This window comes from Phoenix dactylifera, chromosome 9 (genome assembly GCF_051530095.1).
Source record: "Phoenix dactylifera cultivar Ajwa chromosome 9, Ajwa_hap1_PhDact_Kaust_v1.1, whole genome shotgun sequence".
Taxonomy (NCBI): Eukaryota; Viridiplantae; Streptophyta; class Magnoliopsida; order Arecales; family Arecaceae; genus Phoenix; species Phoenix dactylifera.
This window is the reverse complement of record NC_143198.1, coordinates 1817093-1831975: the sequence shown is the minus strand read 5'-3', so window position 1 is coordinate 1831975 and position 14883 is coordinate 1817093. Positions and strand designations below refer to the sequence as shown.

General features: G+C 37.1%; 1 protein-coding gene across 3 annotated transcripts in view; it reads left to right on the top strand.

Moving 5' to 3' along the window:
- Positions 1 to 1043: 1043 nt before the first annotated feature.
- The window catches only part of KU70 (ATP-dependent DNA helicase 2 subunit Ku70-like protein), a 30640-nt gene continuing 16800 nt past the window's right edge, over positions 1044 to 14883 (top strand). For 2 of the 3 annotated variants that reach the window (XM_039122146.3, XM_088703915.2), the window contains exons 1-10: positions 1044 to 1376; positions 1489 to 1566; positions 4563 to 4679; positions 7314 to 7428; positions 9538 to 9643; positions 9770 to 9887; positions 10145 to 10228; positions 10335 to 10393; positions 13340 to 13473; positions 13591 to 13634. In XM_039122146.3, the coding sequence (XP_038978074.2) occupies positions 1314 to 1376; positions 1489 to 1566; positions 4563 to 4679; positions 7314 to 7428; positions 9538 to 9643; positions 9770 to 9887; positions 10145 to 10228; positions 10335 to 10393; positions 13340 to 13473; positions 13591 to 13634 (918 nt within the window). In that variant the 5' untranslated portion in view covers positions 1044 to 1313. The remainder of the gene's footprint in view (positions 1377 to 1488; positions 1567 to 4562; positions 4680 to 7313; positions 7429 to 9537; positions 9644 to 9769; positions 9888 to 10144; positions 10229 to 10334; positions 10394 to 13339; positions 13474 to 13590; positions 13635 to 14883) is intronic. The other variant, XM_008787881.6, reaches the window with a different exon arrangement.

Below are 14883 nucleotides of genomic sequence, written 5' to 3'. Positions count from 1 at the left end.
TCGCGGCTAGGTCTCACATCACTCGGAAGCATAATCAAGAAAAATTGCTTTAGTTCAAAATTTCCACAAGAAAAGCTCATCACGGCGATTGCATCCGAGAATTAATAGATGGCAACTAGATCTAATCCATAGTCTCCAAATCTAGTCTTGAGCGATCACTTTTAGCAAAAACTTGCATTCACCAAAACTAGCATAAATGATGTTGAAACAAATCAACTTGCTGATTGGCTAACTGGATTGGGTACTTTATGGGTGAAATATTGATGTAATTTTTTTTGCTGAAAGAATATTGATGTTATTTATAACAGTAGTGCAACCCTACATTTGGTTCTTGCTTCTCCTATTTTATGTGAATAGTGAATGGTGCATATTTATTCAATATTGAGACTTTGCCTCCATTATATCAAAAGTCATAGGGGAAAAAAATCACATGATGAAATAATCATCATGGTGAATTTTGATGAGTATGTCTCGAACGGAGGTACGCAGGGTGGCGCGGAGTTTGTTATCAGGGATCCGAACGCCAGAGTGGTGGTAGCATGTGGCTGTCAGCTATTCGATGTTTCAGTTCCTAGTGCAGAGTTAAGCGCCGCGTGGGCAGGCCTTCGACGTGTTCGGCTAAATTTGCAAGTTCGCTCAGTCATTTTGGAGGGCGACTCGGCTACGGTTATCAGATAGATCCAGGAGGTCCGAGGGGTGCGGGTGACGACCACCCTCTGCTTTGTGATATATGGGCCATGACTAGAAATGGAGTGGCCTTTCAGGCCAAGCATGTCTTTGTGAAGCTAATGGGACTGCCGATTGGATGGCTGCCTATGTGACAAGCCATACAGATAGTACTATATGGGCTGGAGATGAAGAGGTGCCTCTAGCATTTCGAGATATTTTGTTTTCTGATTTTGTTGGATGTACTCATATTCGTCAAATATGGGTTGTCCGTTCCAGCAGAAAAAAAAAAAAATCACATGATGAAGACGGATGATCAGAGTCGTCACCAGTTATCCACGTGGCAACAGCATAAAACCGGGCACCGCATCGGCCCACTGGACACCCCCGGTTGCTTTCGTTACAGGCCAGGCGAGGGCAGAAAGGCGGCAGAAACCCCGTGTCTCTCTCTTCTTTTAAAAGGGGATTTTCTGGTAATTTGACAAGGGCCTCTCGATCTTCTTCCGGAAGAACCCTCTTCCCTTTCCCCGGACGCGGACGCATGACTCCATAAAGAAGCACCTGGCGGGAAGAGCTCCTCGTTCGATTTCGACCCCCTCCTCGCCCCCAAGAAGAAGCATTTCCTCGAACACCTTCGCTCCCTCCTCATGGATTTGGACCCAGAAGGCCTATTTCGGGATGATTCCGACTCCGAGAGCGAGTTCTATCGGGTCGGTTTCCCTCCTACTTCTTTCCCCCTCTCCAGTCTTCTGGTTTCTCGAATCTTTCTCCGTGTCTGGAATCTTCTTGTTTCTTGAAATCTTTTTGTGTCGTTGTTTTCAGGAAAAAGATTCCACAAAGGAGTTTGTAGTCTACCTCGTTGATGCGTCCCCGAAGATGTTCGGTGCAGCAAGAAGCGATGTGAGTTTGTCTTTCCCATCTTCAAATTTCTGGCATTGCGATTTATAGCAGGTCAAATGATTTTTCTTTTTAAAGATCTTTTTTGGTGTTACTGTTCTTTTATTTGGGAACTTGGGAATCATGCAACTCGTGGAACGAGTATTCTGTATTCCTTTTCCCTATCGTTTTGAGTAAAAGAGAAGGGTGTAAATGGGTTGAAAGTGGGGTGACGGGAAGAGATTCTTGGATTTCTGGCTCATAATTTATGCGGTGTTCGATGTTTTCTTCTCTTTCTTTTATGTGGTATTATCGTGGTTTGCATGTATAGTCCTTCCATTTCCTCATATGATGACATTTCTTTCTCATCGGTTTGTGCTGTTGGATGTAATATAGCTGCATTATATGGGTTACAGCTGCACTATCGTGAATTTTAGTATGTCTTAACCATAACCAGGGGCAAGATTTTTTTTTTTGTCGACTTAATTCTTTAGTTCGTATGATGAAAATCAAAGCAAGTCAGAAAATGCAAGAGAAAAAATATACTTTAGGAAAATGCTACGTCTTCCCTGAAAGATCCTTGAAACAACCGTGAACCATGGATTTCAAGGAACGGCCAGCTACAAAGTTGGCACTTAGATTCCAAATTAACACCTGGAGTTTCCTGTGTGTCGCACCAAATCTAGGTTAACACCTTTTGGGTACGTTTCTGGGGAAACTCACCAGAGATGGCCTTGCAGTAAAGGTGGAAGTAATAGATTCAACAAAAGGAGATATTAGGTAGAACTCTGGAGCAACCTAAAACAAGGATGAGTAAAAAACATCTCTAGCATAGGAAAGTCCATAACACATCAAGATGCTTTTTGAGAGCTTAATTCGAGGAGCGCAATAAATCATAAAGTTGAAGCTAAATGACCTGATTGCAAGTAAACTTGATGTCAGGACAAGCATCTGCTATAGTTGGATAAGAAGCCTGGACCTTTTTTTATAAAAAAAAATCTATATTTAGAGAAAAATTAAATTTGCTCTCTGCGCTGAATCAAGCAAAATGATACTTTCAGTGAAAATCACTTTTATTAAAATATGAGTCGATCATGGGTTAAGACTCGCTGCCACAACCTGAATTCACCTAGAAAAAAAATGTGATCCATGCACTCTATGCATGAGATGCAGTGCACCATTTCTTGGGAATGCAAGCCTTCTACTCATATTTTGGGCTTAAACATTTTAAACCTTATTGGCATACCTCATCTTTGAATAGTTTTGAGGAATTTCACTTTTGTGACATCATCATGATTGAAGCTTACTTGACAAAAATAGCAGATACCTCGTCGGTGCAATTTGTTAATATGATTTGGATCATATCCTTTTGCACTACTTATGGATGAACTTACTGCTAATATTTAGGAAGATATATTATGATATATGTTATTTGCAGATGATATAGTGCTGATTCATGAGAAGAAAAGATTCCATATTACATTGGACTTGTAGAGAAAAACTTTAGAGGATAAGGGCTTAAAGATTAGTTGAATGAAGATAGAGTATATGAAATGTAAATTTTGTGAGAATGAGAATGAAAATATGATAATTTACCTAAAAAAATGAAGATATGATACCAATTAAAATTGATGACCGAGAGATGCCAAAAAGTGACAGTTTTGTTATTTAGGATCTGTATTGTACAAAATAACGAGGAGATAGACGAATATATGTATATATATGTATGTATAATAGAACTGGAGCCGGTTGGATGAAGTGGAGAGGTGCTTTTGGAATATTATGTGATAGGCAGGTGTATACCTAGGAAACATAAAGAAAAATTTTATAAAATAATATTGTATGGCTTAGAGTGTTGGACAATAAAGAAAGTGCATGAAAATAAGTTGAACATAGCTGAAATAAGAATGCTAAGATGGGTATGTGATACAACTAGAAAAGATAAAACGAGAAATGAATATATTAGAGGAGCTGTAGGAGTTGCACAAACTAAGGACAAAGTAATGAAAAATCAGTTGAGATGGTATGGACATGTAGAACGAAGACCTAAAGAGGCTCGAGTTAGGAGAGTTATGTTGAAGGTGTTAAGAAAAGGAAGGAAAGATTTAAGGTGACATGGATAGAGCTTTTAAGGAAGGATATGTAGAAACTTGGAGTAATATCAAAGCTGGCCCTAAATAGGAATACTTGGCAAATAAGGATCCATAGAGCCAAACCCAAATAGTTGGAAAATGACTAGATAGTTATGGTTCTGGTTTTGGTTATTTGGACCATTTGCATAGTAAATTGAACTTGTTAGTTATCTGGATTTAAACTATTCTCAATAGTGCTGATGGCACCTTGCTTCATATATTGATTTAAGCATTACCTATCTCAGCTCACTTTTGGTGAATTCTTGCTTCTCATTGAGTTAGACAGCTCCACTGGGATCATCGCTATAGTACGACATGCATAATACGTCATTTATACATTCATGATCCCTGGGCACATCTATAAGCTGAAATATAGATTGATAGCATGATATTTGATGCTCACTACGTAATTGTTTTTTGCTAGACCAATATATTATGAGTCAATGACTATTGCTAAGCCCTGTAGGTGCATAATAAGCATCATCAACCTCTTGCATGCCTACATCACCTCACAAGGTATTGAAATTAAACATATTATCCGTTGATGGAGTTTGTAATTTATTGTTATTTCTTTGTATTTTGAAGATTCATGGCTGACTTCTTAAATTGAATTTTGTTCCGACCCAAATCTTCTTCATGGAATCAACTTAGCATTGGCTTAGCTTTGTTTGTCATTAATTTCAATCTTGAAAAGGAATGGTTTGTAAATAAAAGCTACTCATATGAACATAAAGTTTGAATCTCCTTACAAACATTTATGTATTTTGATGCTTATATAGTTATATTATCATTTGAAAACCAGCATAATAAGAGCATGGTATTGCTCATTTGCTTTGATGTCAGCACTAATAAAATATTCTTGGTAATTGGTTTTATTGTTGCTTGCAGGAAGATGAGAAACCAGAAACACATTTTCATGCTGCAATAAACTGTATTTCCCAGTCATTGATGGCCCAAATTATTGGTAGATCCTATGATGAAGTTGCAGTTTGTTTCTTTAACACTGTAAGCTGTTGATCTTATTGGGTTTTTATATTCATATTTTATTCATTTTCATTTCTTTAGCAATTGTATATTTGTAATCTGTAGGTGCTCAGGTTTATACGAGCCTCCTTATTGAACTGTGGTGTTTTAAACCCATCTTTTTTTTTTCTTCTAAGATTTGAATTTATCATTTTTGAAAATTGATGATCATAACAAGCACCTAGAGTAGAAGTTGTTAGTGCTGTTAGTTGTAAGCAGTGTTAGCCTCACTATCCGGAACCGGACAATTTGGGTTGTACTGAACCAGTCAAGAATTGGAACGGTTCGGGCGGTTTGGATGGTTCAGTGATTTCAATCCTTAATAAAATAACAAGCCTCTTGTGTTGTGGTCCTAATTCGCTTAATCTCTCTCCCTTTCTATTTGGTCCATGATAAAACCATGAGCCTCCCAGCTCTCATGGACCCAATTCGCTCAATCCCTCTCCCTCTCCCCCTCTTGCTCTATCGTTCTCTCTCTTTCTCTCAATGTCTTCTCTCCCTCTCTGAATAGGTCTATGGAAGTTGAGCAAAAGCCGGAGTGGAGGAAACCTTAGAGGAGTCCCCTGGCGGGACCAAAGATGGAGGCGGAGCCGCCCACCGGGCCGAGAGGGTTTCCTCTCTCCCTCCCTCCCTCTCTTTCTCCCCCTCCCTCCCTCTCTTTCTCCCTCTTCCTCCCTCTTCCCCTCCCTTTTCTTGTTTCAGTTCGTCTCAGAATGGTGCAGTAATGATCCATGCCGTGCCAAACTGATTTGGCTGGTAATCCGGTAACACAAACCTTGCTTATAAGTATTATGTGGAAGGGCTTTTTTTTAGATCTTGTATGAGAAACATTATGGAGGATAGCTTTGTGTACCCTCGATTATTATTGGCTTTAAATAGGGTCACACAGGTCTTATTTCTGATACTGAGCAACTACTAGCTCAAATGAAATTGGTTTAAAGCAACAATGCTTCTTTCTTAGCAAGCTACAATGTCTTGTAGAAATGGGTCTTGAAACCATTATGATTAGCACAAAGTTTGGCATATGCTAGATTGTGTATAAAATTACCTTTGAAAATTCAGGCTTCAAGCCATGCCTTGGCCAGTTTCTTAGATGAAAATTCTTTTGGGCTAGTTTTTGGTTGCTTTTGGTCAAGCCTAGGGTGCAAATAAGCCGAGACGAGCTGAGCATCAAGCTGCTCGGGCTCGACTTAGAATATTGAGGAGCTGCTCAAGCTTGGCTTGAGCTTGAGCAAAGTGTAACATAATCTGCTCAAGCTTGGCTAAGTTTTTAGCTGAGCTTTAATTGAGCTACGTCAAGCTTTCCCCTATTTTTGCACTACAAAGTGTTCAGGCTCGGCTTGTCTATGAACCGAGCTCTGAAAATGTTTGAGCTCAGCGTGGTTTCTAATGAGCTCTAATTAAGCAGAACTCAAGCTTGCAACCCTAGTCAAACCTAAAGTGCAAACAATTATATATACTTATAAACATGAATATTTTTTTTAAAATAAAATATAAATAAATAAATAAAATTTACCTAACCCTAGAACAGACACTTAACTTTCCTACTTCTCTCTTCTGCCATTCCCTCATCCTACTTCCTTCTCCACACCTTCACTCATTTCCATTATTTTGCCTTCACCTCTCTTTACCTGCATAATGCTGAGGTTGAGGATTGTGCATTTTGAATTTGCCACAGTTGTGCTAAGTTGGGAACTAGCAGGCCAATTGAAACTCTAAATTAACTGGTGAGAACCCACAAAAGCCAAATGCAAACCAGTAGTGTCAAAAAAAAGAAAAAACTCATAGTATAATGACGATCATCAACCAAGTCAAGTCAACATAAAGAGAAAAGGATGAATCGAAGAACTTTGTAGATCAAATTGTTCATATATCTATTACATTTAGTAAAAAGTTTGACAAATTCTCTGAAAATGAAGTGCTGAAAATTTGGAGCCAAATGATGATTTCTTAGTAAAAGAAAATGTTGAAATATGCTTTTTTTAATTAAATCCTAAAAGTATTTATACTTTATGTTTATTTTTGGTAAGAGAAGACTGCTATTAGAGTTCAATATTCATCTACTAAGTAACAGTGGTACTCCCCCTAATGAAATTCCCACCTTTACCCCAGCCAATTTGCAAAAACGTTGTCTTCCCTGATCAAAATAGGTCTAGTTTACTATTTAGCTTATCTCGAGCTATCAAAATTGGCATTGGCTTCTCATGGGTGTAATGTTGATATCCAGTGATGATTGAAATTGGCAAAGTCTATGGAGAAACCTTTGTTGTAAACCTTGTAGGCATTGATTGAATAGAGGATGAAGAAATTTTAATATAAGAAAGTATGTGGAATTCCTTGATTGTACTGAATTATGTATAGCAATTGTAAACTAATCTATTAATTGATAATTTATACATCCTTGGAGTAATCACATGGAATCATAAACCATATCTACCCGATATTTTTGTGTATGGCCATTTGATGGTTTGTATACTTGCATCTATAGTTTTATATCTATCTAATGATAACTTATTCTTCATAATTTGAACTACTTGGCTGCATGCATTTCTGTTTCTGAGACAATGTATTTCTTGTTAAAAACTCATCACATGTTATGCTTTCTACTTGTTACAGAAGGAAAAGAAAAACTTACAGGATTTAAATGGGGTCTATGTCTTCAATGTTATGGACAGAGAATGTCTTGATAGGCCAACAGCAAGGTTAATTAAAGAGCTCTCTTATGTAGAAGGTAATTGTTAGAGATGATTTATATTTTTTTTCTCTAACAATTGTATCTAATGTTTGTTCCATGAAGATATCAAATAATTGTCATCTCATGTCATAATAATCAGAAGTTTAGAAAATTTGCTAGTTTGTTTGTAACCTTTGGATATATATATTTTTTATTTTTGAGAAGAAATGTGGCAGTACCACCTTTCCTAATTGAACTTGGAACCTCTTTTGTAAGTACCAAGGTGCAAAGTCTGCCATTCCATCACTTATAGTCCTGTACTGACCATACCATGTACCAAGATTCGGTTTGGTTTGTAAGCCAAACTTGCTAGTACTAGTGTAGACTGAGCGGAATCATCCTGTATTGCATGGTAATGACTTGTACTACCCAGTTTTAGCTAGTACCAAGGACGGAGTGAGAAAAGAGTGTTGGAAGCCTGCCTCGGCACATGGTGTGTTCTGCACCATACTGAACTTAACGTACCAAACTGTCAACATATTGGTACAATTTTTGGTACCGGTTTTGTGGAGCTTGCCAAGGAGAAGTGCCAGCCAACCGACCAATGTCCCATTGGTTTTTTAACCTTTAGGTATAACCAAAAGCTAGTTAAGTAGACATCCATAGGAGATTGTTCTCAGATCGTTCAATTAGTTGATTCAGCTAAAACTCCTGTGCAACTATTAGGGCGTCCCACCTATTGTTTCTTTTGTTTTCCTACTTTGTCCTTAGACCATCTCTCTCTTGAAAAATAGAATAAATTATTGTAACACTCATTTGATCAGCTATGTATATATTGTTTTCTCTTATTTAAACTAAAAACATTTTCCAAAGGCACTATCAAAGTGTATGTTTGCTACAAAGGCGGTCTACTAATCTTTCAAATACACCCTCCTTCAAGTATTTCCCTGTAAAAGAATTCTTTGTGGTAGTGAATCTTATAGAGACTGTTCATACACAATACTAATTTATCACATGCAAAATAAGAGTTGTCAGATTTAGATAATAAGCAATCCCGATATTATGGTTCAGGTTATAGTTAAACAAGGGCAATGTTAAATAATACAACATTCTACACAAGTGGAAGAAGCCATTAAAATTTTGAATTCAAGTGCTAGTATTTGATTCATGGAAAAAAAACCCTAAAGCTCAAAAACATTGTCGGACCTCTTCATGTTTGGTAGGCCTACGATTGGGCCAGGCACCTGGACACGAGCTTTTGGGTCATGATTTTAGATGTGGACCCAACCTGTTGAATAATTGAGTTGGTTCAGGTTCATGGAAAAGCTTCTACACACTTCAGGTTATTTAGGATGGCCAAAACCCAACACCGTGCATTTGGGTCTGGGAGTGAGTTGGTCTAGATTTGGGTTCCATGCAAGATAAGTAGAACTTAGACAATTTATTCTATGCTTAAAATAGAATAATAACAACATGCACGATAGGTAAGTGTAGAGAACAAAAAAGGGGAAGTAGTGTGGACTGTTACCCCTAATGTCACTGACACAAACATGATTCAACCTTAATTGAGCCTTCAACCTCTAAATAAACAGGCATAAAACACCATATTCAAACCTAAACATAGCCATAGGGTGAGTGATAGAGTGTTTAGAGATTACAAAATCATGGGTTTTTGTGTTGAGTCTAATTTTACGAGGCTGATCTATATTGGGTCATCTATCGTTTGACCAATTTAAACTCATTTAGTACATGGGTTGGTTCAGGTCTGAGCTGGGTCAGAAAACATATGTGCCAGAACCAAGTTTTCAAACAGGCCATTTGTAGACCCAGTCCTTAACAGTCTAAAATGCTGGGTTGGACTGGGCCTAACTAGGTTAGGTTCATGGATTGACCCAATCCATTTGCAGTCCTAATATCTGATAGAGAATCACAATCCATTGTTCTTATTGCATTAAGACAAGCAGTTCTGCAACTCTGATACATTTCCTCTGTTACAACTTCCGAAATACTAACTTGATATGCCTCGTTTCTCTCTCTCTCTCTCTCTCTCTCTCTCTTGTTGAGAAAAAAACATGCTTGTTAATAATTGAAAAGGAGTGAAAATACATGAATATTCTGAATCTTATTTTTCATGACGAGTCAACTCCTGATTATGAGACCATGCAGATACATTTATGAGCAACATTGGGAGTCGATATGGTATTGTTTCTGGATCTCGAGAGAATTCCTTATACAATGCTCTTTGGGTTGCACAGGCACTATTGCGCAAGGGGTAGGATTTGCACTCCCTTCTTCCTTACAATGCCCCACCCACCATCACTGATCATCCTGTTTTTTAACTGTGCCATGTGCTTCTACTAATTAAATCTTGTATCCTTGTTATTTGATAATTTCTCAGATCCGCAAAATCTGTGAGCAAGCGAATTCTACTATTCACTAATGAAGATGATCCTTTTGGGAGTATAACAGGGGCAACGAAAACAGACATGATTAGGATGACACTACAACGTGCTAAAGTACTGCTGCTTTGTCATCGACAGAAACACATGCATGAATGCTTGCATGCAAGCATGCATTTGTTTTGTGACTTAGTTTTTTATGCATTAACATTTATTTAGTAAATTATCAGATGTCCTCTAAGTCGCAGACACCCACAGACACACATATGCACAAACATAAGTACACACAAATATGTGCATGCATTTGTCTTGTGGTTTAAATTTTTCATATCAATATTTACTTAATAACTTCCAATTTCTTACATGTTCTCTAGGACACACAAGACCTTGGCATCTCAATTGAGCTTCTTCCTTTGAGTTGGCCAGATGAGGAGTTCAACGTATCCATTTTTTATGCTGTATGTTTAACCTCTTTCAACAATATCTAATGCTTTCTTCAGTCAAATGTTGTTGGATATGGATTCATTTGCATCAATAAAAAGTATTGCACTCTTGGTATTGCAGGAATTGCTTGGATTGGAAGGTGATGATATATCCCAGTTTTTGCCATCTGCAGGTGAAATGTATGCTAGCTGAACAACTTTGTCTTTTGAAAGTTATTAAGATTTCTAAAAATTGGTTAGTTTCATATAAATTATATTGAACTTGCATATCTCAGTTAGACTCTCCTTCCATCTAATTAACTTGCATGAGTAATTAAAAGACCAAAGTAAGAGTGTCACAAAGGCCAAAGTAGGAGTAATTAAAAGTAACTAATGAAAAGACCGAAATAAGAGTGTCACAAAGGCCTCGTAGCCTTACCTTGTTTAGAAGGCCCTACAATTTCCACAAAGTAGGCCCAACCCGAATTAGCTCTGCAAGCTTTTGTTGCTCATGCCATGTGTTGTATCACAAATGCCTTTTAGAGGGCTACAATCCCTGGGTGGTAGGCCCAACCAAAATTAGCTTTGCGAGCCTTCACAGCCCATAGGCCCATGCCATATGTGTTGAGTCACAAATGTCCTTTACATCATCATTCCTTTAGTTACAATCCTAGAACACCTTCATGGAATTTAAACCTAGGGGGCTAAGCAATGGTTTTTGAAAGAAAGGAAACCTAAGCTGCTTCTCTTGTCTCTTAAACTTCTACGATTAAGTTGCTCTTCTAGTTTAATTTTCCGTGGGAAAAGGCTCTTGCTTGCTTTACTTTTGAATATCGCTCGCACTTTTTAAAAGCTATTTTACATAATAGCTTGAATTCTTGTTGATAAAAATAATATATAAGAACTATATATACATCAGTTGGTTTGTATCATATTAGATATACACCGTCTGAATTTATTTTGGGCCTAGACATGATAAAGGCATGACTTTCTATCATGCTCTCAACCCGAGATCGTGAGTTGGAGGTTACGGCAGCTGTCACATGCTTATAGGAAACTCTCTCCACAAACATGCATGGCATCTCTACATGATATCATAAACAAATAACGAAATAAATTTAGATAACTTTTAATTTAAATAATTAAATCAAAATTAAATGTCTCACAAAATGTGCAATATTCAAAAGTCTTGCATCAAACTTTAACAAAACTGGAACCTAAACTAAAGATGCCAAAATTTCTGGCTCTAGTCGCTCTCCCATAATGCAACCCTAGGTCAAGCTAGTTCTCGAAATCTGTAAAAATAGTAAGATTTCGAATCATGAGCTTCCAGCCCAGTAAATAATGAATACTTTAGCTAGATAAATCAAGCCATAAGATAAATAATAATATACTAAAAATAAGTATGCAAAATACATCAATTCAAAACCAAATCTAAGTATACAATATTATCAGAAACAATATCCATGCAAATCCAGTCATTTCAAAATTTAAAGTTTGCTTATAAATTAATTTTTTTCAAAACATCAAGTTCATCTTGACATCCAAGAACTATGACCATAGTTATACCATATGGTTGGGCCAGAATATGAGCTCAGTAATAATCAAAGTGCCCTATATAACCATCAAAGGTAGGGTATCAAAGTGCCAATATATAACCTTCATTGGCAGGGTATCGAAATGCCAACATACAACCCTCACTGACAGGGTAACGAAACACGGTCTGGTTGCGAGTCCAAATTTGTCTCGAATAAGAACTCTTTTTCTCAAAAACATATTTCATGTTCCAAATCAAAAAATTCATAGGACTATGAGACATCAATATCAATCGAGCATGGTCCATATCAAATTTAGAACAAATTTAGCTTCCTCAGTAAATTTAGCCTTATATTTTGCAACGGTTATATGTCTTTGTTTTAGACGAATTAACTTATGCTCTTTTTGAGTCATGCTCCAAGGAAAGTACTTGTCATAAAATGCTCTTCGGAATCTTTCCCAAGTGAGTGATTCCCTATCGTGTTCATATTTGCATTCCAGCATCCGCCACCAATTGAATGCCTCACCTTGCAACATACAGGATGCATAAAGGATCTTCTCATCATCACGGCATCTTTGAACAACACATGCTTTCTCTATCTCCATAAGCCAATTTTCAGCTTCTAACAGTTCTATAGTCCCCTTAAAAGCTGGTGGAGCCAGCTTCTTAAACTCTGCAATGTTTCTTCACTGCTCTTGCCGCTCTTCACATCCTTGTTGTTGCTGTGTTTGCACTTGTTGTTGCATTTATCATTGTTGCAGTAACTGTTGCTACAATTGTTGCTGTGTTTGCACTTGTTGTTGCATTTATCATTCTTGCAGTAACTGTTGCTACAATTGTTGCTGTGTTTGCATCATTCCAACTAATGTCTGCATTAGTTGGGCTATATTAGGTTCCGGTTGTTTTTTCTGATGGTTCCTAGCAGAATCAATGACTCCTTCCCGTTGATGAGTGCCACCAACCTGTTGGGAAGTGCCACTATCCTGTTGGTTTGATGCCTCTCTAACAACATCTTGAGCAGCCTTTGATGTCCAATGTGGAGGCATCTTAACCTATATCTGTCAGATAGCAGCAAACTCTTAATAAACGTATCAATTAGTTATAAATTTATTAAGATAATTTATGCCACAATCATCATAAATTAACATCCCAATATTCCTAGTGTCTGTCCACCTACACATCCTATGTCTGACTCTACGGCTTATGATTTATTCACTTACGCTATGATACCATATAAATTGTCACACCCTCAATTTATTACTTCAGCAGCGGCTGATTGGGTTGCCTGTTCATGCATGACTATGCTTATGTCTTAGCCACTTAAAAGTGGTGCCATTTTTTATTCATTTGGCTGCTTTGCAGCTAATACATAAAGTAGAATTGTAGGCATGCTTATGACTTACATTAATGTTAGTTTCTAGATAGATATCTGATCCTGGAGGTTTGAGTTACGGAGTTTGCTGAGAATGGTCTGCCCTGTTCCATGATCATGGTCTATTTTATAAGCAACTTATTGTCTACATTCTTAATTTTGCAATCACATGGAATCTTTGTTTAGATTTCATCCTGCTCTTCCTTTGTTGTTTGATTTGGTAATTTGTGTATATCAGATTGGAAGATATGACAGATCAGCTGAGAAAACGAATGTTTAAGAAGCGCAAAGTCAAAACCATCAGATTCTCTATTGCAAATGACATCTGTATTGAAGTGAATACATATGCTTTGATCCGCCCAACCTCACCAGGTATATGCGCCACTGTTATCCAAGTGTTTTCGTAGTCTTTTAATTAGGTGTCACGAAGACACTCCCTTGTGATGTTCATATTATTAATTGAGGAATTTGTTGCTTTGTTCTTTTTAGGACAAATAATGTGGCTTGATTCTGTTACTAATCTTCCATTAAAGGTGAGGGTAATACTCTGTAAAAGTGTTCTGCTTCTTGCACCCCCCAAAATATACAAGTATTGTATTTGGTGCCACACAGCCTTGTTTAATCCTGCACCCCCTCTTTTAAATTCATTAAATTATAATTTGAATATTTTTCTATATGTCACTTTTATATAAGGACCTAAGGTAAATGCAATGATAAAAGCAAGGTTGGTGTATTTTGTGAATTTTGGCTTGCTAACCCTATAAATTATTGCTTTGCTAAGAAAGTAACATGTTCAAGATAGAATTGAATGTGTATGTTTGCATATTCTAGATTTCTAGTGCAAGTAGGTTTTGCTGAAAGAGAAAAAAAAAATCTCCTAATTTACTGCTATATTATTGTCTAAAATTTAAATGTTAAAGTAAAACTAGGCTTGATGGGCCATTTGGAATATTCTTGTAAAAATATGCAGCATGAAGGAACACTAGATAATCCTGTTTTATTTTTTGCTTGTGTCCATTTTTCATTGGGCTAAAGCAATGTCTATGGAGCAAATACCCATTATTAGTGAACAACATTTCCTTATGTGGCTTTAGATCTATAATCAGAAGTGTGAAACCAGTGAGGTGATGTGTAAGTGAGACAGATACATTCTGATGTCGATAGGCCCATTGATTGATGTCTTCATATCTATTAATTATGCCAGTTTCTATATGAACAAATTCCTCATGCATTTTTCAAATGATATCCTTGATATTGTTGTTCTGTTTTGTTTTTTTTTGTTAGCTTGCCTATTTTAAGATCATTTTCTGCATGTCTTGAGTGATTCGAATTTTGATCTCTGTTGTGTTCGCTTTTGTTTAAAGCTTCTGTATAATCTTGGAAATATCTTGTGAAGTAGGGCCTGTTTGCAGGGCTGGTCTAGGACCTAGCCAATTAAGATGGGATTGTACCATGTCCCAAATTGAAGGCCCAAATTAAATTTAAGGCAATCCTGGGCCAAGCATGGTTCATAACCCTGCTTAAGATCATAGGTGTGTTTATGGTATTAGAAAGTAGATTTTGAAGGTACTTGGACCATCTATTCAGCCAGTTGGCTAAGAGGTTCCTTTGTTTCTGCAACAATTTTTTATGTGACTAGTGACCTTTGATGTTGATCTTCCAGTTATGGTTTTAGAATAATCATAATGTTCATCGGCACCTTCTTTTATCAAGTTTTCCAAAACTGCACCATTTAGGGAGTGAATTTATCAAGTTTGAATAGTGAATGATAAGACGTTTGAA